Below are 19,730 nucleotides of genomic sequence, written 5' to 3' on the forward strand. Positions count from 1 at the left end.
CACCAAGTCATAAAGTGCAGTGTGATAAATGCTATGATGAAGGTGTGTATAGGCTGTTGTGGGAAGAGAACAGAAGAGAAGCGTCTAACTCAGATTGGATGGTAAGAAACAGTTTCCCCTGAAGGTGACATTTGAACTGAATTATACATAAAGGAGAGGCAGTATGGAGGAGTGCTTAAGAACCCAGGCTGTGGACTCACTGAGCTCAGGTTCTGATGCTATAACCTCAGGCATGTTATGTAACATCTCTGTGTCATAATTTCCTTATTTGTAAAGTGGAGATAATAATGATATTTAGGGTAATTGTAAGGATTAAGTGAATTAGCACATGTAAACATGAGTGTTAGCTGCCATTATTATTCTTATTCTTATTATTATAATATTTAGAGAGTCACTCAAATATTTATTGAGTGCCTATGTGCCATATATTGTGCTAGGTACTGGTAATACAGTGATTAGCAAGATAGATGTGGTCTGTCTCCTAATGAAGCTGACAGATGAGGGAGGAGGCAGAAAAAGAATAAGCAGTTACAGGTAAGTTAGGTGCCTCAGTATGGAAGCACAGTGTGCTATGGGAGTGCTTAGGACTTAGTCTAAGATTTATCTTGAAAAGTGAGTAGGGCAAACCAGGTAGGGCAATAGCCTGGAGCCATGGAGGCATGAGGGAGCATGGGTCATTGGAGAAATGGCAAGCAGGTTGGTTTGTCTAAGCACTGGAGTCTGCAACTGGTGGCAGATGACAGGAGAGAAGGTTGGAAATGTAGGAAGGCTTGTTTGTCACTGCTAAGGACTGTATACTCTGTTGTGGACTATACAAATCGATGGATTTTAAGTGGCCAAATAATCAGATTTGTATTTTAAGAAGATAACTCTGGCAGCACCATGGAGAGGAGAGTGGAGATCAGTAAGAATAGAGGTGGTGGGAACCGTTAGCCTGTGATATTTAGGCAATAGATGACAAAGGCCTGACCCACCTGACCCATGGCACCACCCAAGGTAGTGGTTGTAAGGGTATTCAAGAAGGTGAGAACTAGAAGCTTCTGTGAGCAGACAGGTCCTACAAAGGAGTCTTTGTCTAGAAGGGGTAGAGTTGTGTAAGTTGGCATGTGAAAGAGCATAGCTAGAAGTTAACTGCATATTGGAGGCCACAGTCACGGCTGGGTCAAGTGGAGACAGGATCAGATCTTGGTTAGAGGTAGTGATATAGCCATGAAATGTTGAAGGTGAGAGTCAGACAGGTAACAAGGCTGCTTTGGGGAGCAGGGGTGTTCATGTGGGAGTTGGTAGTTTGAGCAGTGACTTGAAGATATATATGACAGGGAAGCTTGTGGGAGTTTTATTGGGCCTTGAAAACAAGGGTTTCCTGATTAGTTTTCTCAATATCCAGTCCAGAGTGAACCAGACCCTGGTACAGGCTCTTTATAATTCATTTCCATACAAAAAACATTTTTTTAAGTTTATTTATTTTGAGAGACAGAGAATGCACACACACACACACACACACACACACACACACACACACACACACACACTCACACACTCACTTACTTGCATGTGAGTGGGGAAGGGGCAAAGGGAGAGGGAGAGAGAATCCTAAGCAGGATCCATACTGTCCGTGCAGAGCCCAACAGGGGGCTCAAATCCATGAACCGTGAAATCATGCCCTGAGCTGAAATCAAGAGCTGGATGCTCAACCGACTGAGCCATATAGGTGCCCCAACAAACATTTAAAAATACTATGTGCCAGGCATAGATGCGAGGTGAGTGCTTCTAGTTCTTGGATTGTAAGACTGTTTAAGGTAAGAATGTTATCGGGTGACACTAAGAGACTTGAAAGGGGAAGCTTAATCTGATTGAGAAGTTGTTCTCTGTTAGATTTAAATGCTACTGGTGACCTGTGGGATGTACTGAAAATGAATTCAAGAGACAATTTTTGTGTTGTGTCTATCTTAGAAATTAACAGCATAGAGTATAAATACTGGTGATCACAGTTGATTTAGAAATCCAAAGAGCTGCTGTAGTTTAAAAATAAAAAATAGGGTTTCCTTGGCTAATAATTAACATTACCAATAAATATTTAGGAGACAGAGACTACATAGTATTATAGTGATAGATGCAAAAGAGTATACGTATACTTTATATTTGTTAGGCTCTCTACATTTGCTTGGTAGGAGAGAAAAAATAAAATATTTTAGATCCATAAACCTACTTATAGGGACATATTGTGTTCTGTACATGAAGCAAAATGAATAAAGTGTTATTTGGAATAAAGGAGGTAGACATGTAGGAAATTTTATAGGGCAAAAAAAATGTTTCTCAAAGGAAACACTACAGGGTATATTGAAAGGTTGACTTCTCTTTAAATTTGATGAGGACTCTGGGATTTTCAGCTAGACTACCTCAGTTTGTCATTCTGTCTCTGTTAATATTTAACTTATTACCTATAATCAATCCCCTGGGTGCCCACAACAAAATGGAATTAACAGCATGAAGATTTTTGTCCAGCAGACTGACACTTAAGCTTTGGGATGGTTCAATTAAAACTTGAGGGATGATTGGGAATATGGCTCAGGTACTGGACCTAGTCAAACCATATCGTCAAATGATGCATGATGATTTTTTCAGACACAAGGAATAAAATTGGGGAGGGGAGGGTATATCTTTTCACTTTGACATACATGGGGGATAAAATGAGAGTGTGTCTGGATTCATCATCATGACCTGAGGTAAGTAGGGATATTTACTTTAACTTAGAAAATTACAAAAAGCCTAAACCCCTTAGAAAAGTAAAAAGCTCCTGGTTGCAATGTTAGCATGCACACTAGTTTTCTGTGCTATACAATAAATTACCACAAATTTAGGTGCTTGGAACAGCACACTTTTATTATGGCACAGTTTCTTTCTTTTTTTTTTTTTAATTTTTTTTTTAACGTTTATTTATCTTTGAGACAGAGACAGAGCATGAACAGGGAGGGGCAGAGAGAGAGGGAGACACAGAATCTGAAACAGGCTCCAGGCTCTGAGCTGTCAGCACAGAGCCCGACGCGGGCCTCGAACTCACGGACTGTGAGATCATGACCTGAGCCGAAGTCGGACGCTTAACCGACCAAGCCACCCAGGCGCCCTATGGCACAGTTTCTATAGATCTGAAGCCTGGGCCATTGCTTAGCTGGGTTCTCTGTTCAGGGTCTCACAAGACCTAAATCAAGTGTTGGCTGGGCTGTGTTCTCATCTGGAGGCTTGACTAGGGAATGATCCACTACAAGCTCATGTAGGCTGCTGGCAGATTTCCTTCCTTATGCCTATAGAATTCATGGAAGCATCTCTACTGCTTCAAATCTCTGACCTCTAGACCTTCTTCTGTTTTTTTTTTAATTTTTAAAAATCTTTTATTTATTTTTGAGAGAGAGAGACAGAGTGTGAGCAGGGGAGGAACAGAGAGAGAGAGGGAGACACAGAATTGGAAGCTGGCTCCAGGCTCTGAGCTGTCAGCACAGAGCCCGACACAAGGCTTGAGCTCACAAGCCCTGAGATCATGACCTGAGCTGAAGTCAAATGCTTAACCGACTGAGCCACCCAGGAGCTCCTAGACCTTCTTTTAAAGGGCTTACCTTATTAGGTCAGGCCCACCCAGGGTAATCTTCCTTTTTATTAACTTAGTGTCAACTGATTTGGAACTTTAATTACATCTGCAAAACTCCTTTATCTTTTCCATATAATGTAACCCAAATCACAAGAATGACATCTCCTCTCCCATGCCATTTTCTGATGGTTGGAAGCAAATCACAGATTCTGCCTGAATTTGAGGCGAGGGGATTTTGTACGGGTGTGACTTATTGGGGGGGGGGGTCACCTTAGGGTGTTATATGCCATAGCATGCTATAATTTAAATAATTTGCATAAATAGTTTTATTGATGGAAAAATGTTCAAGCTCTTTTTTTGCTTTTTATATTCATATTTGGTGGTGGTGGTGAGCTTTATACAGAATAAATGAAGGTTGCAAAGGGGCAGTTTGGGCAGTAAGACCTTCTTTACCTCCAAGTCACTTCTCTAGATCACTAAACTGATTTGCAGCTGGTGAAGTGCCAGGGTTTTGTGGGAGAAGAACTTCTTCCAATTGTAGGCTTTTCCTCTTGAGGAGGGAAAGGTCATGGATAATTTCCTTTTTTCTCTTCTTGGCATCTGAGATTTGGCACAATAATCTGAAAAATAATTAACATCTGATGTGAATAGCAAAGAGAAAAAAGCATGAACGCACCTTATGACTAATCATATCTTTAGACAAATTCTTTTAATTTTTTTCCCTTTGATTATTTGTTCTTCTGATTTTGAGGTGGCGGGTGGTCAGGGAGATGGAGAGAAGAAAATGAAGAGAGTTCTTTACTTCAGTTGTTGGCTGGAACATGAAGAGAAGAGGGACAGGAAGAAATAGGCCCCCAGATATGCTAACCATTGGACACAGAAACAAAGCCTGATTAGTAGTTTGCATGGCTTTCTTGGTGGTATAACTCAGGACTGAGGTTTACTCTCTGCTGTTCACTGAATGCCTCGCACACAGTAAGCACTCAAAGTAACCGTGTAATAAAGGAAGGACATGAATCTTCCTACATGGGAGATGAAAGAATGCGAGGAAGCAGAGATTTGAATGCAACAAACATGAGAATTTACAGAAATCCAGGCCTGGATTGGTAAGCAAGGTCACAAGATTCGCATGTGATGAAGGTCCAGAAGAAGGAACCAGAACAGCTGTTGCTCAGAAAGTCCATCAGGATGAGCAGAAATTCAGCTGGATGGTGAACTTCCAACTCTTCGTAGTTGGTGACTCAGTTTTATTATTTGGATTCAACCTAGTGGACTTGGTGGAGGGGTGGTCAACAAAGTTTCTAAAGACTGTAACTGGATTTCATCATCCTGTGGTGAGCTCCACTTTAACCAGCCAGTCCTCAACTCGATGGCCAAGGACTAACCACTTCTCTTGTGAAATGTGGTGATTTCTACTTTTGTAATCCCATCCTTGCCTTTGGTCTAAGAACCAGCCTTCACAGAGCTTGCTCTCCTTTGTGTATACTTACATGGGAGTCAATCCTCAGTGTCTTAACCAAATTGTTTCTAGGTTGGTTTAACCATTAGTAAGCTCTCTGCAGTGGACCTGGTTTCCCCTGCATTCCCTGGCAGGTAACTTCACTTAACCCTCATTATTGTGTCAGTTTTATCAAGTGGGAGAGGAAAACAGCTTGAATCAAAAAGAGCTCAGGTATTAGACAAGAAGGAAGTTCTCTAAGGTCTTTGAGGGAGTTGAGAGTTTTCCTCAAGAGAGCAGTTCTTGGTGTGGATCCCTAGTTCTCTTCAGACTATTTAGGTACTAGAGGGAGCTCATTCTCTGGCTCTAGTAGGATGGCATTGCTATCTTTTGCCCAAACATCTCCCCCCTCCCTATTTGTCCTTCAGTTGCTGGGCAGTGAAACTTTTCAGAAACTCTGGTGAAGGTAACTTTCTTCACCGGCCATATTGCGTGGATTGAGGCTAAGTGTAAATATCTAATTAACAGTGACTAGAAATAGGTTGCACAGTAGTAGAAAGCTAAAGAAATTCTGCCCTAGGTTTTTTGACCTCCTCATCATAAATGAGTAATGTTTGTGGCAGAAGGACAGAGACTTAGTAAGATATGTGAGTGCAAGAAGCCTGGAAAGACCTTGGCAAGACTGTAGTGGGGACAGATTGGAGTGTCTGCCTGTTCAGAAGCGTGAGCCATATGGAGCACATCACACCTGTGCGACACAATCTGTACTAGCTGCCCACTGTTTCCAAAACAGCGATTTTTCTGCTTTAGGTGAATTATACATTTAATATGTTGATGTCTGGCTATTGGTGGTATAAAAACAATAGTGAGCATTTGGTCCTGAGCTTACTTGACCTCTAAGGGATGGGAGTAGCAGTCTCAGTGGGTTGCACTTTCGAGAGGGGCAAGCATGCACCCTTTCGCTGATGCCTTCAGGCTTTTGGCCATTTTCCCCAAGACTCTGAACAATATGTGTGGTTTGAGCTTTTCCTAATCTCCTGTCATGCATCCGGACTTCTCATGCTTCTGCTTAGCTTTTGCTGATTGGGAAGAACTTCGCGTAGCGTCTAGCACTTAGTAGGCACTTGGATACTTTTTTTATAATTGTAATTTTTGCTGGCTGCTATAACTTTAGGGTGCTCCATTTCCACTTCTCACTCTTCTTTCCCTCTGAATTAACATTAATCTGATGGGCACAAATTAGAAATTATTTTGTAGCCTTTGGCATGATGCCAAGAATATTTATTTTAAAATGATCATTTCTCTATTTTCTTTATTCTCTTCTCACTCTCCTTTTTTCAACTTTGTTCGTGTTGTTTGGCTCCCCCAGGCATCATTTTGCCATTTTGAAGATATTTTCCCTAAGTTTCTGAATATGATGTTGGCAGTGGTGGTGGTATGAGTGGGTGAGAGGTAGGAAGGTGGTAGGGGGGTGGTTCCTAAGGAATGTGCTATGAATTTCTGAAACAGGGTCTTGGATAGCTTTTCATCTTCCTAATTGAGTCCGAAAACCTTAAGTCTGGTAAGTAACTCTGTAAAAATAATTAATTGGGCATGTCTAAATATCTTCTTCACAGAGAGATCAATTTGTGATTAATCTTAAATTGGTACTATGTATGCTCCTACTCCTTTGTCCTGTGTCCGTTTCTCTGCTCACCTTAAGGGAAGTTCCAGATTGTAAATTATTTTCTCTAATCTGTGTTCACATTTGATTAGATAATTACAAATTAATTTGGGGCACTGCATAAATCTATCAGATCATGATTATATTAATACTGACATTTGGATAGTATAATATGAATTTCTATTTTATGTTTTTTTTAAATTAAGGGTTTTTTTCGTGTTTATTTATTTTGGAGAGAGACAGAGACAGAATGCGAGTGGGTTAGGGGCAGAGAGAGAGAGGGTGACACAGAATCCGTAGCAGGTTCCAGGCTCCGAGCTGTCAGCACAGAATCCGACGTGGGGCTTGAACTCATGAGCTGTGAGAGCATGACCTGAGCTGAAGTCGGACGCTCAACTGACTGAACCACCCAGGAGCCCCTATTTTATGTTTGTTTTTTTAAAATTAAACTCCCTTGGATTTTAATCTCAGTATATTTTTGTCTGTTCTCATTTAGGATTATAACTGGGTGATTAATTTTTCCTGTAAATGCTTCAGTTACAAGGAAGGAGGGATTGGTACAGATTAAGGATAGAAATGCTACTGCTTTTGTTATTTCTTTTGCTTGTCTGAAATTTGGCTAATTTTCATATCTTTTTAAAGTTTGTTTTGAGAGAGCAGGAGAGTGAGGGTGAGAGTGAGAGAGCGAGCGAGCGAGCGAGAGAAAAGTGTAGGGGCAGAGAGAGAGGGAGAGAGAAGAGAGAATCCCAAGCAGGCTCCACACTGTCAGTGCAGAGTCCGACGTGGGGCTTGATCTCACAAACTGCGAGATCATGACCTGAGCTGAGATCAAGAGTCAGCCTGTTAACCAACTGAGCCCCCCAGGTGCCCTAATTTTCTTATCTTTGAATTCAGTTAATCACAGTGGTTGGGAATAGCCACAAATGAATATGATGCGTGACAGGATTGTGCTTTAATTTCGTTTTAATTGATTGATTGATTCCTTGGAGTCTTTTTATGATTTCAGCACATTCTAACAGCTGGATGGTGGTACTGGATCCTATGAAGCCTGGTGGACCTTATGAGGTGATGGCACAACAGACTTTTGGGAGAACAAACTTCACCCTGAGAGTTCATGATGTCTTATTTGGAGATGTCTGGCTTTGCAGTGGGCAAAGTAACATGCAGATGACGGTTTCACAGGTAATTTACAGAGTCTCAGTGGTAATAAATAATGATGATGAAGAAGAAGAAAAAGAAGGTAGAGGAAGGGGACAAGTAGAAGGAGGTAGAAACCTTTTTCTGCCACGTGCCAAGATCTGTTCTCAGTGTTTGCCATGTGTTAGTTAATTCGATTTAACAACTTTATGAGGTAAGTATGGTTATTCATCTCACAGATGAGGAAACTGGCCCCCTGAGGTTAAATTACCAGCTTAAGGTCACACAGTTAATAGTGCAGCCAGAATAGGAGCAGGTAATGCGACTCCAGAGCCTGCTTTCTTTCTCACAGCTAGTGCTCTGTACGTGTGCAGGGCACCATTTGCTGGCCTTCCTGAGCTACGGGCAGGAGCTAGAGTATCTGACGGCAAGGAAGATTTCATAACAAATTGAAGACAAAGTAGATTACTCTTCTTTTTGATTGGTCTTGATGAGCTTCTGGAGAGAGCCTGGGAAATCAAAACAATTAGAATTTGTTTCTGGCTGTGCATCTAATATATGTCTTTTGTTGTCATGGAGATTTAAAAAATTGAGACTGAATGTTGGCTTTGCCTTTTACCAGTTACATGACTTGGAGAAAATCACTTTGTATTTCTGAGACTTTGTTTTCAAAACCTGCTTTTTAGGAGCACCTGGGTGGCTCAGTTGGTTGAGCATCTGACTCTTGATTTAGGCTCAGGTCATGATCCCAGGTCATGGGATCAAGCCCCGTGTTGGGCTCTGTGCTGAGCATGGATCCTGCTTACGATTCTCTCTCCTTCTTCTTCTGCCCCTCTCCTCTGCACCTGTGTGCTCTCTCTCCTCAACCGCCCCCGCCAAGTCCTGCTTTAAAAAAATTGTGGTTAAAATGAGTTTTTGTTTATTATATTTGATAAATGAATTTTATTTATCATATTTATCATTTTAACCATTGGTAATTGTACAACTTAGTGGCATTAAATTTGTTCACAACCCTCTGTGTACCTGTCAGCACTATCTGTACTCAAAAAATTTTCATCATCCCCAGCATCCCTCTGTACCCATTAAACAATAACCGCCCCCCTCTTTTTGCCTTCTTCCAGCCCCTGGTAACCTCTATTCTGCTTTCTCTCTATGAATTTGCCTATTCTAGGTACCTCAGTTTTCAGTATACAAGTCTCTTCCATCCTTAGCTAGATTTAGTCCTAAATATTTAATTCTTTTAAATGCTATTGAAAATGGAATTATACAGTCTTTGTCCTGTGTCTGATTTATTTTACCTAGCATAATGTTTTCAAGGTCTATCCATGTTGTAGCTTATATCAAAACTTTGCCTCTTTTTATGGCTGAATTGTATTCCATTGTGTATGTCACATTTTGTTTATCCATTCTTCTGTTGATGGACACTTGGGCGGTTTCTGTCTTTTGGCTATTGTGAATGTGTACAGATACCTGTTCAAGCCCCTGCTTTCAATTCTTTTGGATATACACCTTTGAGTGCAATTGCTGTATCATCTATTAGTTCTGTGTTTAACTTCTGGGGAACCACCAAAACATTTCTACAGTGGCCGTACTGTTTTACAGTCCTACCAGCAATCTGCAAAGGTTCAATTTCTCTAACGTGTTATTTTCTGTTTTTTTTTTAATTAATTTTTTTTAGTATAGCCTTGCTAATACATAGGAAGTGGTATCTCATTGTGTTTAAATTTTGTTTTTAGCTTTTTATTTAAATTTTAGCTAAAAAACAAAAGTTGGGGCGCCTGGGTGGCTCAGTTGGTTGGGCGTCTGACTTCAGCTTGGGTCATGATCTAACAGTTTGTGAGTTCGAGCCCCACGTCGGGCTCTGTGCTGACAGCTCAGAGGCTGGAGCCTGCTTTGGATTCTGTCTCCTCTCTCTGCCCCTCCCCACGTGTGCTCTGTTTCTCTGTCTCTCAAAAATAAATAAATGTAAAAAAATAAAAAAATTAATTTCGGCTAACATGCAGTGCAATATTGGTTTCGTGAGTAAAATTTAGTGATTCAGCACTTACATGATACCATCCAGTGCTGATCACAACAAGTGCCCACTTTAATACCCATAATCCGTCTAGCCCATTCCCCACCCACCTCCCTCCATCAACCTTCAGTTTGTTGTCTATCCTTAAGAGTCTCTTATGGTTTGTTTCCTTCTCTCCTCTTCCTCCTCCCTTCTCGTATGTTTATCTGTTTTGTTTCTTAAATTCCACATATGAGTGAAGTCCTATGTTATTTGTCTTTCTCTGATTGACTTATTTCACTTAGTATAATACATTCTAGCTCCCTCCATGTCATTGCAAATGGCAAGATTTCATTCTTTTTGATGGCTGAGTAATATTACATTGTATGTATGTATATATGTATGTTTGTATATATACCACATTTTCTTTATCCATTCATCAGTCAATGGACATTTGGGCTCTCTCCATAGTTTGGCTATTGTCAGTAATGCGGCTATAAACATTAGGGACATGTAGCCCTTCAAATCTGTATTTTTGTATCCTTGGAGTAAATACCTAGTAGTGCAATTGCTGCTGGATTGTAGGATAGTCCCAATTTTAGTTTTTTGAGGATCATTGTAGTTTTGATTTGCATTTCCCTAATGACTAATGATATTTGTCATTTGTATATCTTCTTTGGAAAAATGTCTATTTAAGTTCTTTGCCTATTTTTGAATTGGGTTGTTTGTTGTTGAATTGTAGGAATTATTTGTATGTTCTAGATATTAACCACTTTTCATATGTATGATTTGCAAATATTTTCCCCATTCTGTAGGTTGTCATTTCATTTTCTTGAGAGTGTCCTTTGATACATAAAAGTTCTTAATTTCAGCAAAGTCTAGTTTATTTATTTATTTTTTGTTTTCTATGCTTTTGATGTCACATACATGAAATTGTTGCCAAATCCAGTGTTAAGAAGGTTCCCCGCCCCCCCCCCCCATGTTGTCTTCTAAGAATTTTATACTCTTAGGTCTTTGATCCTTTTTGACTCAATTTTTATATATAGTGTAAGTTGAAGATCTAACTTCATTCTTTTGCAAGTGGATATGCAGTTCTTGCAGCAGCATTTGTTGAAGACTGTCCTTTCCATATTGAACTCTTGGAACTCCAATTGACCATGTATGTGAGGGTTTATTTCTGGGCTTACTATTTTATTCCATTGGTCTATATGTGTCTCCTTATGCCAGTACCATACTGTTTTGATTACTGTAGCTTTGTAGTAAGTTTCAAAGTTGGGAAGTATGAGTCTTCCAACTTTATTCTTTTTTTCAAGATTGTTTTGGCTATTCATGGCTATTCATATGGAATTGTCTTGCAATTCCATATGAATGTGAGGATATGCTTTTCCATTTCTGCAAGAAAGGCTTTTGGAATTTTGATAGATATTGTGTTGAATCTGTAGATTGCTTTGGGTGATATTGACATTTTAATGATTTTAAGCTTTCCTGCTATGAAGGGATGTTTTTCCATTAATTTAGATCTTTAATTTTTTTCAGCAATGTTTTGCAGTTTTCAGTATACAAGTCTCTTACCTCCTTTGCTAGATTTATTCCTCAGTATTTAATTCCTTTAGATGCTATCGTACATGAAATTTCTTTCTTAATTGCCTCTTAAGACTGTTCATTGCTGGTGTATAGAAACAAATGATATTTGCACGTTGGTCTTGTACCCTGACCCTTTGCTGAATTTGTTTATTAGTTCTGGTAGCTTTCTTGTGAATTTTTTTGGGTTTTCTAATATAGGAGCATATCATCTATGGATAGAGATAGTTTTACCTCTTTGGATGCCTTTTATTTCTTTTTTTTTTTTTTTTTTTTGTCTAATAACTCTGGCTAGAGCTTCCTGTACAATGTTGAATAGTAGTGGTGAAAACAGACATCCTTCTCTTGTCCTGGTTTTAGTAGGAAAACTCTCACTCTTTCACCACTGAGTGTGATGTTACTTGTGGGTTTTCATAAATGCCTTTTCTCATGTTGAGGAATGATCCCTGTATTCCTAGTTGTCTGAGAGTTTTTACCATGAAAGTATGTTGCATTTTGTTAAACTAAGTCTGAGACTTAGTTTTCACGACTATACTGCAGTAGTGATTGTATCTGACCTGATTTACTGAGCCATTAAAAAGATTAAATTATTTTGTTTGTTTCTAAAAGGTCTTTATAAATTGAAAATAGCTGTCAAAATATAAGGTGTTGCTATTTTCTCAAATTTTTTATTATAAAAAGTTTTAAGCACACAAAAAAGTTAAGAGACTTGCAAACACCTATATACCCACCACCTAGATTGACAGTTGGTAATATTTTGCCTTATGTGGTTTATCTGTTTGTGTATGTGTGTGAATTATCTCAATGTAAGCTGTATATCTTGATATTTCAGTTAGGTGTCGTATGTCAAATTGATACATATTCATGTATAAAATTAATATGTTGATTTATATGTACATATATGTATACATAATAGAAAGTATGCTAGGTCTCAAAATTTAAGAACAGTTAATCTTCAAAGGCTGTGATGTATATATAAATATAAACATATATTTGTATATTTTTTTTACACAGAAAGAACATATATGTATATATGCATATTTTTTTAACAGAAAGAAGGCCAATGATGATTTTTTTTTTGCTCAACTTTTTCATAGCCTAGGATTTCTTTTGTTAGCATCAATTCATTTTTCTCTGTTTCACTCACAGCCTTTGAAGACGTTCTTAAATTTTGAGACCTAGCATATTTTCTCCTTTATGATAACTGTATAGAGGCTTCACTAGGCTCTATTTACTCTGCTAGAATTTTGGGGAGGAAAGGCACTACACAGGCTCCCAAGTAGGGACGGGACACACAGGGTGCATGGAGTCATGTGGGATGGAACCAGGGAATACTGACTTGCCATCTGTTGGTCAGTGACGAAATTCACTTTGAAGGGTTCCGGTGTTCGTTGCTCTTAGAGAATAGGGCTGCCCTGACAGACTATGAGTGAGGTCTCTTAAGTAAAGCTGGGTAAAAAGGACACTGAAGGGGCGCCTGGGTGGCTTGGTCGGTTATGCGTCCGACTTCAGCCCAGGTCATGATTTCATGGTCCGTGAGTTCGAGCCCCGCGTCGGGCTTTGTGCTGACAGCTCAGAGCCTGGAGCCTGTTTCAGATTCTGTGTCTCCCTCTCTCTCTGCCCCTGCCCTGTTCACGCTCTGTCTCTCTCTGTCTCAAAAATAAATAAACGTTAAAAAAAAAAAATTAAAAAAAAAAAAAAAAAGGACACTGAAAAAGTTGCCAAGGGGAAGGAAAGTTCTTAGTAGTTTGGTATTCTAGCAAGGCAGCAGAGGTAGAACAAAAGCCTTGGTACTGTATGTCTTTGGCATTCAGATTTATTTTCAAGATCAGCTCTACTTTCTAATTAGACACAAAAACTGTCTAGAATGAAGAGGGTGGATTTCTGGATAGGGTGTGATGGTGTTAGAGCTTTGGGCCTCAGAATTGTCCCCTCTTCGTTTGTTTAGTGGAAGCTGTCTGATTTAAAAAGGAAAGTAAGGGAGATCATTGTTATTTCTTTTAAATTAAAATCAGGGCTGGACAACATATTAGCAAGTTCACAGACATAATTGAAACTATATTAGCTTGAAATATTGCTGACAGAAGGGTAAAGGTTTTTTATGCAGTATCAGAACTTCAGAGAAAGTAGTCTGAGTTAAGTTCTTTGGCACATTTGAAACTGGGATTGATTTTCTTTCCTTGTCTGTATGTTCTGATTTTGCTATAATGAGCATGAACTAACTATAATTTTTAAAAGAAAGTTATAAAAACAAGAAACTGACATGCACTTGCCTAATCCCTAAAGATTTATCAAAGGCTCAGTTTGCAATGAAGAGTCCCATTAAATAAACAAGAATCTTAGGAATAAATGGTTTTGTTCGCATTATGGGTTGGCACAAATATGTTCTGCGTACTTTGATTTGTTTCCTTTAATAAGTTAAGAATTTGAAAAGATTATTGTCTTCCTAGCTCTTCCCCTGAAACTTAGTTTCTCCTCAAGTTGATATTTATTTTCTTGCCTTTCTTTCATTATGCTTCTCCAGTTTTGAGGAATACTTAAATTTGAGGTTTAAAAATCTCTATGACTATACTATGATCTCAACTCATTTTTGAAAAAATTTTTATTTATGTTATTTCATTTTTTAAAAATGTTTATTTATTTTTGAGAGAAGAGAGAGCACATGAGCAGGGCAGGGGCAGAGAGAGAGGGAGACAGAGGATCCGAAGCAGGCTCTGTGCTGACAGCAGACAGCTTGATGCGGGGCTCGAACTCACGAACTGCCAAGATCGTAACCTAAGCTGAAGTCAGAAGCTTAACCGACTGAGCCCCCAGGCACCCCAATTCATCTATTTTTTTTTAAATATATAAAATTGAGTCCTTTCACATACTTTGTGGTTTATTTTGCTTTTATTGCTTCTACCCTGGATTGCTTTTTTTTTCTTTTTTTTTTTTGTTAACTAATTACTAAATAATGCTACTAAAAAGATCCTACTCTGGACATACCTACTCCATTTTTGTATTAGTTTTCTAATTCAGAATCTAAATTCTTGCATTTATGTCTTCACAACCAGTATCTTATTTACTCTTGCTTCCTGCCCTACTTAAACATGTGGGAACTTTTGAATTTAAATGTTTATCGAACTGAACTTTAACCGGGCTCCCTCTCAGCCCAAGTGGCTGGAAGCAAAACTGAAGTTTTATATCTTGAGAGAAAGCATGGTTTTGTTTAGAAGTGGAATTGCTGTTAACTCACTAAGGAAAACAGTCCTTTCTTGAATGCTTTGATTATAGTTCCCTGTTTGCACAGAAAGGCATGGACCAGATGTATTTGTATCTATACAGTCAGGTTCTCAATAGCAGGCTGTGCCAGGGGATCTCATCTCATTTTCTGTCAAGCTAAATCAGATTTTGATTGTTAAGAGTAAACACATTCTTTCTGCCTAGAATTTACTCTTCAGCATCTTCTGCATTAGATTAAGGCTATAAGCTCTGAGATACAGGGAGATGGAAAAAGAATTCCATCTGACACAGCCACATGTTAATTTTTTATTTTTTTGTTTTAAATCGTGCGCTTAGTTTGCAAGACAGCATTTTAGGTGCTGATGGTGTCAAAAGCCAAGTTTTCTAGTCTGTTAACATTCTATAGAACTTTATTTTTTTATCGAAAGCATGCTTTATATGATTCTTCTTTTATTCCTTTTGCTCCTTTTTCCTCTAAAGACGCCCAACACAGACATGCACGTACACACACACGTACACATGTACATGTGCATATGCACACATGCACACACATGTACCCAGACACGGTATCTGTCTCTTCTCTTTGCCCTCCTCCGTGTGACTTTTCTGAGGAGGTAAGATTTCTACTATAACCTACCACTCTTCACATTCAAATGAAGGAAATGGCAGATTGTATGCCCATCTTGTTGTTAGGGTAAAGTGGAATTTTAAGATTGAGTGTTATTTATAACACTGAGTGAGATGTGTATAAATGGAGAAAAGTCTAAATGTTCATCTGTCGCCTCCTAACTCAGGGTAGGTCTTAAGACTTGGATATTTCTAGTTAGGCTCAGAAGAAGATGGCCAGTGTTAGACAAGGAAGCCCAGTTTTCAATATCTTGGCAATCCTGACATTGTTCCTTTACAAGTAGAGAAGTCAAAATCCAGAAGCAAAGGGCTCATACTGTATTACAATAAAAGATTCATGGGAGGTATGGTGGCTGGCTTATTTATAGTTATTGCCTCAACTTTAAAGCTGCTATATTCTACTGTAGGAGAAGGGACTCTAACTTAGAAAACCTAAATTCTTTATTAAGTGAAGCTCCCCTGTGTTCTTTGGTATGGATTCCCCGCGCGTGCGCACAGCCTCACATACTCTCACACAAGGGCCCTGCTCCCTCACGCAGACCCCATGCCAAGATTCTCTGAGGAAATAGATTCTTGACGTTTCTTCATTAATTCAAGAATGTGGCATAAAGGTTACAAAATGAACACAGGCGAGCAGCTGCTTTGATGGTGAACGGCCTGTCCCCAGGGAGGCAGTGGTACACTCTTTCCGCCGCAGCAGCCTTAATGACTTCAAATACCTTGGTATTCATTTACATCCTCATTTAAATACTTGGTAGGAAAATAATTACACTGAGGTGTTTGATGAGATGAAATTTGATCTCAGCAGATGGAGTAAGGCTTCCCCTTTCATCAGCGGGGGAAACCAAGTGTCATTTAAATGAAAATCTTCCTGAAATCTCTTTATTCCTAAATTTGCTGCCCATATCCCCGAGGAAATGCTTCCATCAAGAAGGCTTGGTGAGATTGGGAAAGGATACCAATTTCAGAAGTAATTGTCATCAGGTACAGCAAGAATTTTCCCCCACCCCCAAGCGTTTTTTTTTTTTTTTTTTTTTTTTTTTTTTTTAAACGCTTGCTGTGGCTTTCAGGTTTTGGCTTGAGAGAATACACAAATGTGAATTTGAAAATGGAAGTTTTTCCCGGCCGGTGTTTTGGATCCAGATCTGTGTGCTGGTGACACGGGAGAGTGCCAAACACCGCAACCCTGTCGGCCTTGAATAGTCCACCGCGCTAGCAACGGGCCTATGAGACAAGTAGCATGTTCACCCGTACCCGCCTCCCCACGCTGGCATCTCACTGCGATGCGGCACTTGAGTTCCCAGGCAGTGCGGAAGCTAGTGTGGGAGGAGAGAAGGAAAGCAGTTTCACCCACGGTTTCCATGGAAGCAGCATACCGTCCTTAGTGCTCAGAGAGGAGCTGGTTTCAAGGGAGGTGACTTTTTACAGGTACTTGCTGCCGAAAAATAATTTTCCTGCCAGAATAGACTGTGAGTGCTTTAGCCTGTTTTCACTCTTGACTGTTTATTTTACATTTCGCTTGCCGGGCAAGGTTTTGCACAAACGTGTCTGGATTTCCTATGGAATTTTCCCGAGAACGGATGTAGTCTCTGTCCTGATAGCGTGAAGACCAGCGACCCCCACCGGCTAGAGCTGCTGTTACCCAGGGGGCACTTCAAGGCTGTGGCTCCCGTAGTGATCGGAGAGACATTTCACTTGCATCTGGCCGTCTTATTGGCCACAGCAGGCTCAGTGGCAAGTCAAAAGGCGATTCAAGGGGGCAGTCTATTTCACTGAAATGCCCTGTGGGGGCACTCTGGCTGCTACAGGGTTTCTCTTACACTGTGGACTGGAGGGCCAGCTGTATTCTGTGTGGTGGGTGGGAGGAAAGGGGAGCCAGCTGCACACTCGGTGGCTAGCGGCCAACGGAAAGTATCCCAGCCTCCTGCGCTCTCGGTGTGGCAGTCCCGTCAGCTGGAGCTCTTGTTCCCTGAGGCCAATGATAACTGGGCTTCCCGATGCGCCTGTTAGCCCTTTGTTTTGGGAAAACCAGACTAGTCCAGGGTGGGGTGGGGGGATAGAGAAGACAAGAAAAGGCACCCAAATTACAAAACAAATCAATACATTTACACTCTATATTCTTTGTAAAAGAAAAGAAAAGCATAACTCAAAAATCAGGATGGAAGGAACTGGCACTTTTGTATAAGCTCACAGAGGAATGACTAACAAAGAAACTACTCAGTATAATGCAGTCTCATCCAGAAAAGCTCCAAGCCATTCCTGTCGTACTCTTGGCAACTGGTGAGGTTTTGTGAAGGGATCTGGGAAGAAGTGGGGTCTTTGGGTGGACACTTTTCTTTGTCTGCAGCCATGCTGAACATCACCTTTCAGATTGCCCTGTCTTCTGTGCCTTTCTTGAGTGATTGGGCAGGATGAGATGAGAATATAAACATTTGAGATATTTCAGTATGTCTTAGTACTTCGAACAATCATCTCTCAGGTGTGTTCCTTTTGAAGACACCTCTCTTCTGTGTTGTGGATTACACACACCTACCTCCCCCTGGCCTTTTGAGCTCCATTTTGGAGAGACGTGAATGCTATGGTTTTGTGTTATCGGTTACTTTTCCTGACTAGAAGCATTTTAGTTTCAAGATGCTACAGTGGGTCTAGTTGACAGTTGATCTTTAGCCTAAACCTCATCCAATTCAGACTTGCTCCTTGAGATCTCAAATTTCAGGGTATTCCTACCTTCTTTGGGGACAGGATTCACCATGGTCTGTGTTTGTCAAGGTGTATCAAGGTGATTCAGAGCAGCCCATCACTGGTTTGGGTTATTTATTTGATCTTGGTTTATGAAGGCTCAGAAGAGCTCAGAGGTTGGGTAGTGTTTACTAAGAGGTGGTAGGCTAGTTGGCCGCCCACTAGGTTGATGTAAGAAATGACATTCCTGTCTGTTTTCCTAGATATTCAATGCGACAAGAGAGCTGTCTAACACTGCGGCCTATCAGTCTGTCCGCATCTTCTCTGTGTCGCTCACTGAGGCAGAGCAGGAACTGGAGGACCTGGCCAAGGTTGACTTGCAGTGGTCTAAGCCCACCTCAGGTGAGTGACTGTGGAACGTGTGCCACCTCTTACGTACTGGGTCAGTGCCCTAGGAGGACTCTGGAACCCTGAATTTGGTTCTGATCTATTTATTAGGATTCAGCCACCCTTATACTCATTTCTCGTTGACTCTCCACCCGAGTTCTGGGGGTAGCCACTTCATGCATTTCTTCCCGAGATTCCCCCCGGCTACGAGCAGATGACACTTCCTTCAGCTTCACTGAACAGACTGAGGCCACTCACATGAGCTCTGCCAGCATCTCTCAACACTGCCTCAATGCTCTTCTCTTTTTCTCTTCCTTCCTTTGTTTCTGTGTCCGAACACAGCTGAGTGCTGTCCTTTCAGGGCTACCTGTGATGTGGGCGCTTCCCCTTCCAGGGCCTTCTACCCCTCGAGCTCTGGTCTTTCACCCCCATGTCCATTCAGCACAAAATCTTTATTTCCCACCTGTTCTGTGTCAGGCTTTGTGCTGGGCCCCAAGGACACAGCAGTGAGTAGGACAGACACAGGCTCTGTTCTCAGATTCTGCCTTTCTCTTACTCTAAGCAGACAAAACAAAACAAAACACACACACAAACATGACAACCCCCCTTCTCATGGTGTCTCACCGCTCTCCTTTGCTCTGTTAAACTTTTCTTTTTTTTTTTTTTTAATTTTTTTTTTAACGTTTATTTATTTTTGAGACAGAGAGAGACAGAGCATGAACAGGGGAGGATCAGAGAGAGGGAGACACAGAATCTGAAACAGGCTCCAGGCTCTGAGCTGTCAGCACAGAGCCCGATGCGGGGCTCGAACTCACGGACCGTGAGATCATGACCTGAGCCGAAGTCGGTGGCTTAACCGACTGAGCCACCCAGGCGCCCCTCTGTTAAACTTTTCTAGAGTATTTTCTGTCCTCATTCTTTTCACTGCCTTTTCTATGTTCACTCTTGGTAATTTGTCTTCTCCTTCCACCTCAACAATTTGTTCACCTCAAGGCTGCTGCTGTTCTTCCAGTTATACACTCTGGAACACTCTAGCCCTTGACCCTGCTGAAGGACACCTGTTCTCATGGAGCTTGTATTCCAGTGCGGAGGAATACAGGAAATGCTTAATACAATTAGTAAATTCTATACAAAGTGTCTGGTCCTCAGTATTACACTATCTGAATTCTCCCTGTGAGAACTCAGGAACTGAAGAGATTTGGGTAAATTTTTGGATAAATTTCTTGGTCTGTGAACTCTCCTTACATGGTATCCCAAACTCAGGAATCAGTTAGGTTTGGATAATATATTATACCTTCCTATTATCCCCCTTTTACTCTCTGAACTCTGAGACCGAATACATTTTTGGGGATCAAGGGATAGGGTGGATGAGGGTGTAAGCTAATGAGACAGAACTATATAAATAAAATACATCAGGGAA

At 40.6% G+C, this 19,730-nt stretch overlaps 1 protein-coding gene across 4 annotated transcripts in view; it reads left to right on the plus strand.

Annotated features, from left to right (window-relative positions):
- The window catches only part of SIAE (sialic acid acetylesterase), a 40,733-nt gene that overhangs the window by 4,138 nt on the left and 16,865 nt on the right, over positions 1 to 19,730 (plus strand). For all 4 annotated transcript variants that reach the window (XM_060605086.3, XM_060605087.3, XM_060605090.3 and 1 more), the window contains 2 exons: positions 7,691 to 7,866; positions 18,187 to 18,325. In XM_060605086.3, the coding sequence (XP_060461069.3) occupies positions 7,691 to 7,866; positions 18,187 to 18,325 (315 nt within the window). The remainder of the gene's footprint in view (positions 1 to 7,690; positions 7,867 to 18,186; positions 18,326 to 19,730) is intronic.

The sequence above is a fragment of the Panthera onca genome, chromosome D1, assembly GCF_046562875.1.
Source record: "Panthera onca isolate mPanOnc1 chromosome D1, mPanOnc1 haplotype 2, whole genome shotgun sequence".
Taxonomy (NCBI): domain Eukaryota; kingdom Metazoa; phylum Chordata; class Mammalia; order Carnivora; family Felidae; genus Panthera; species Panthera onca.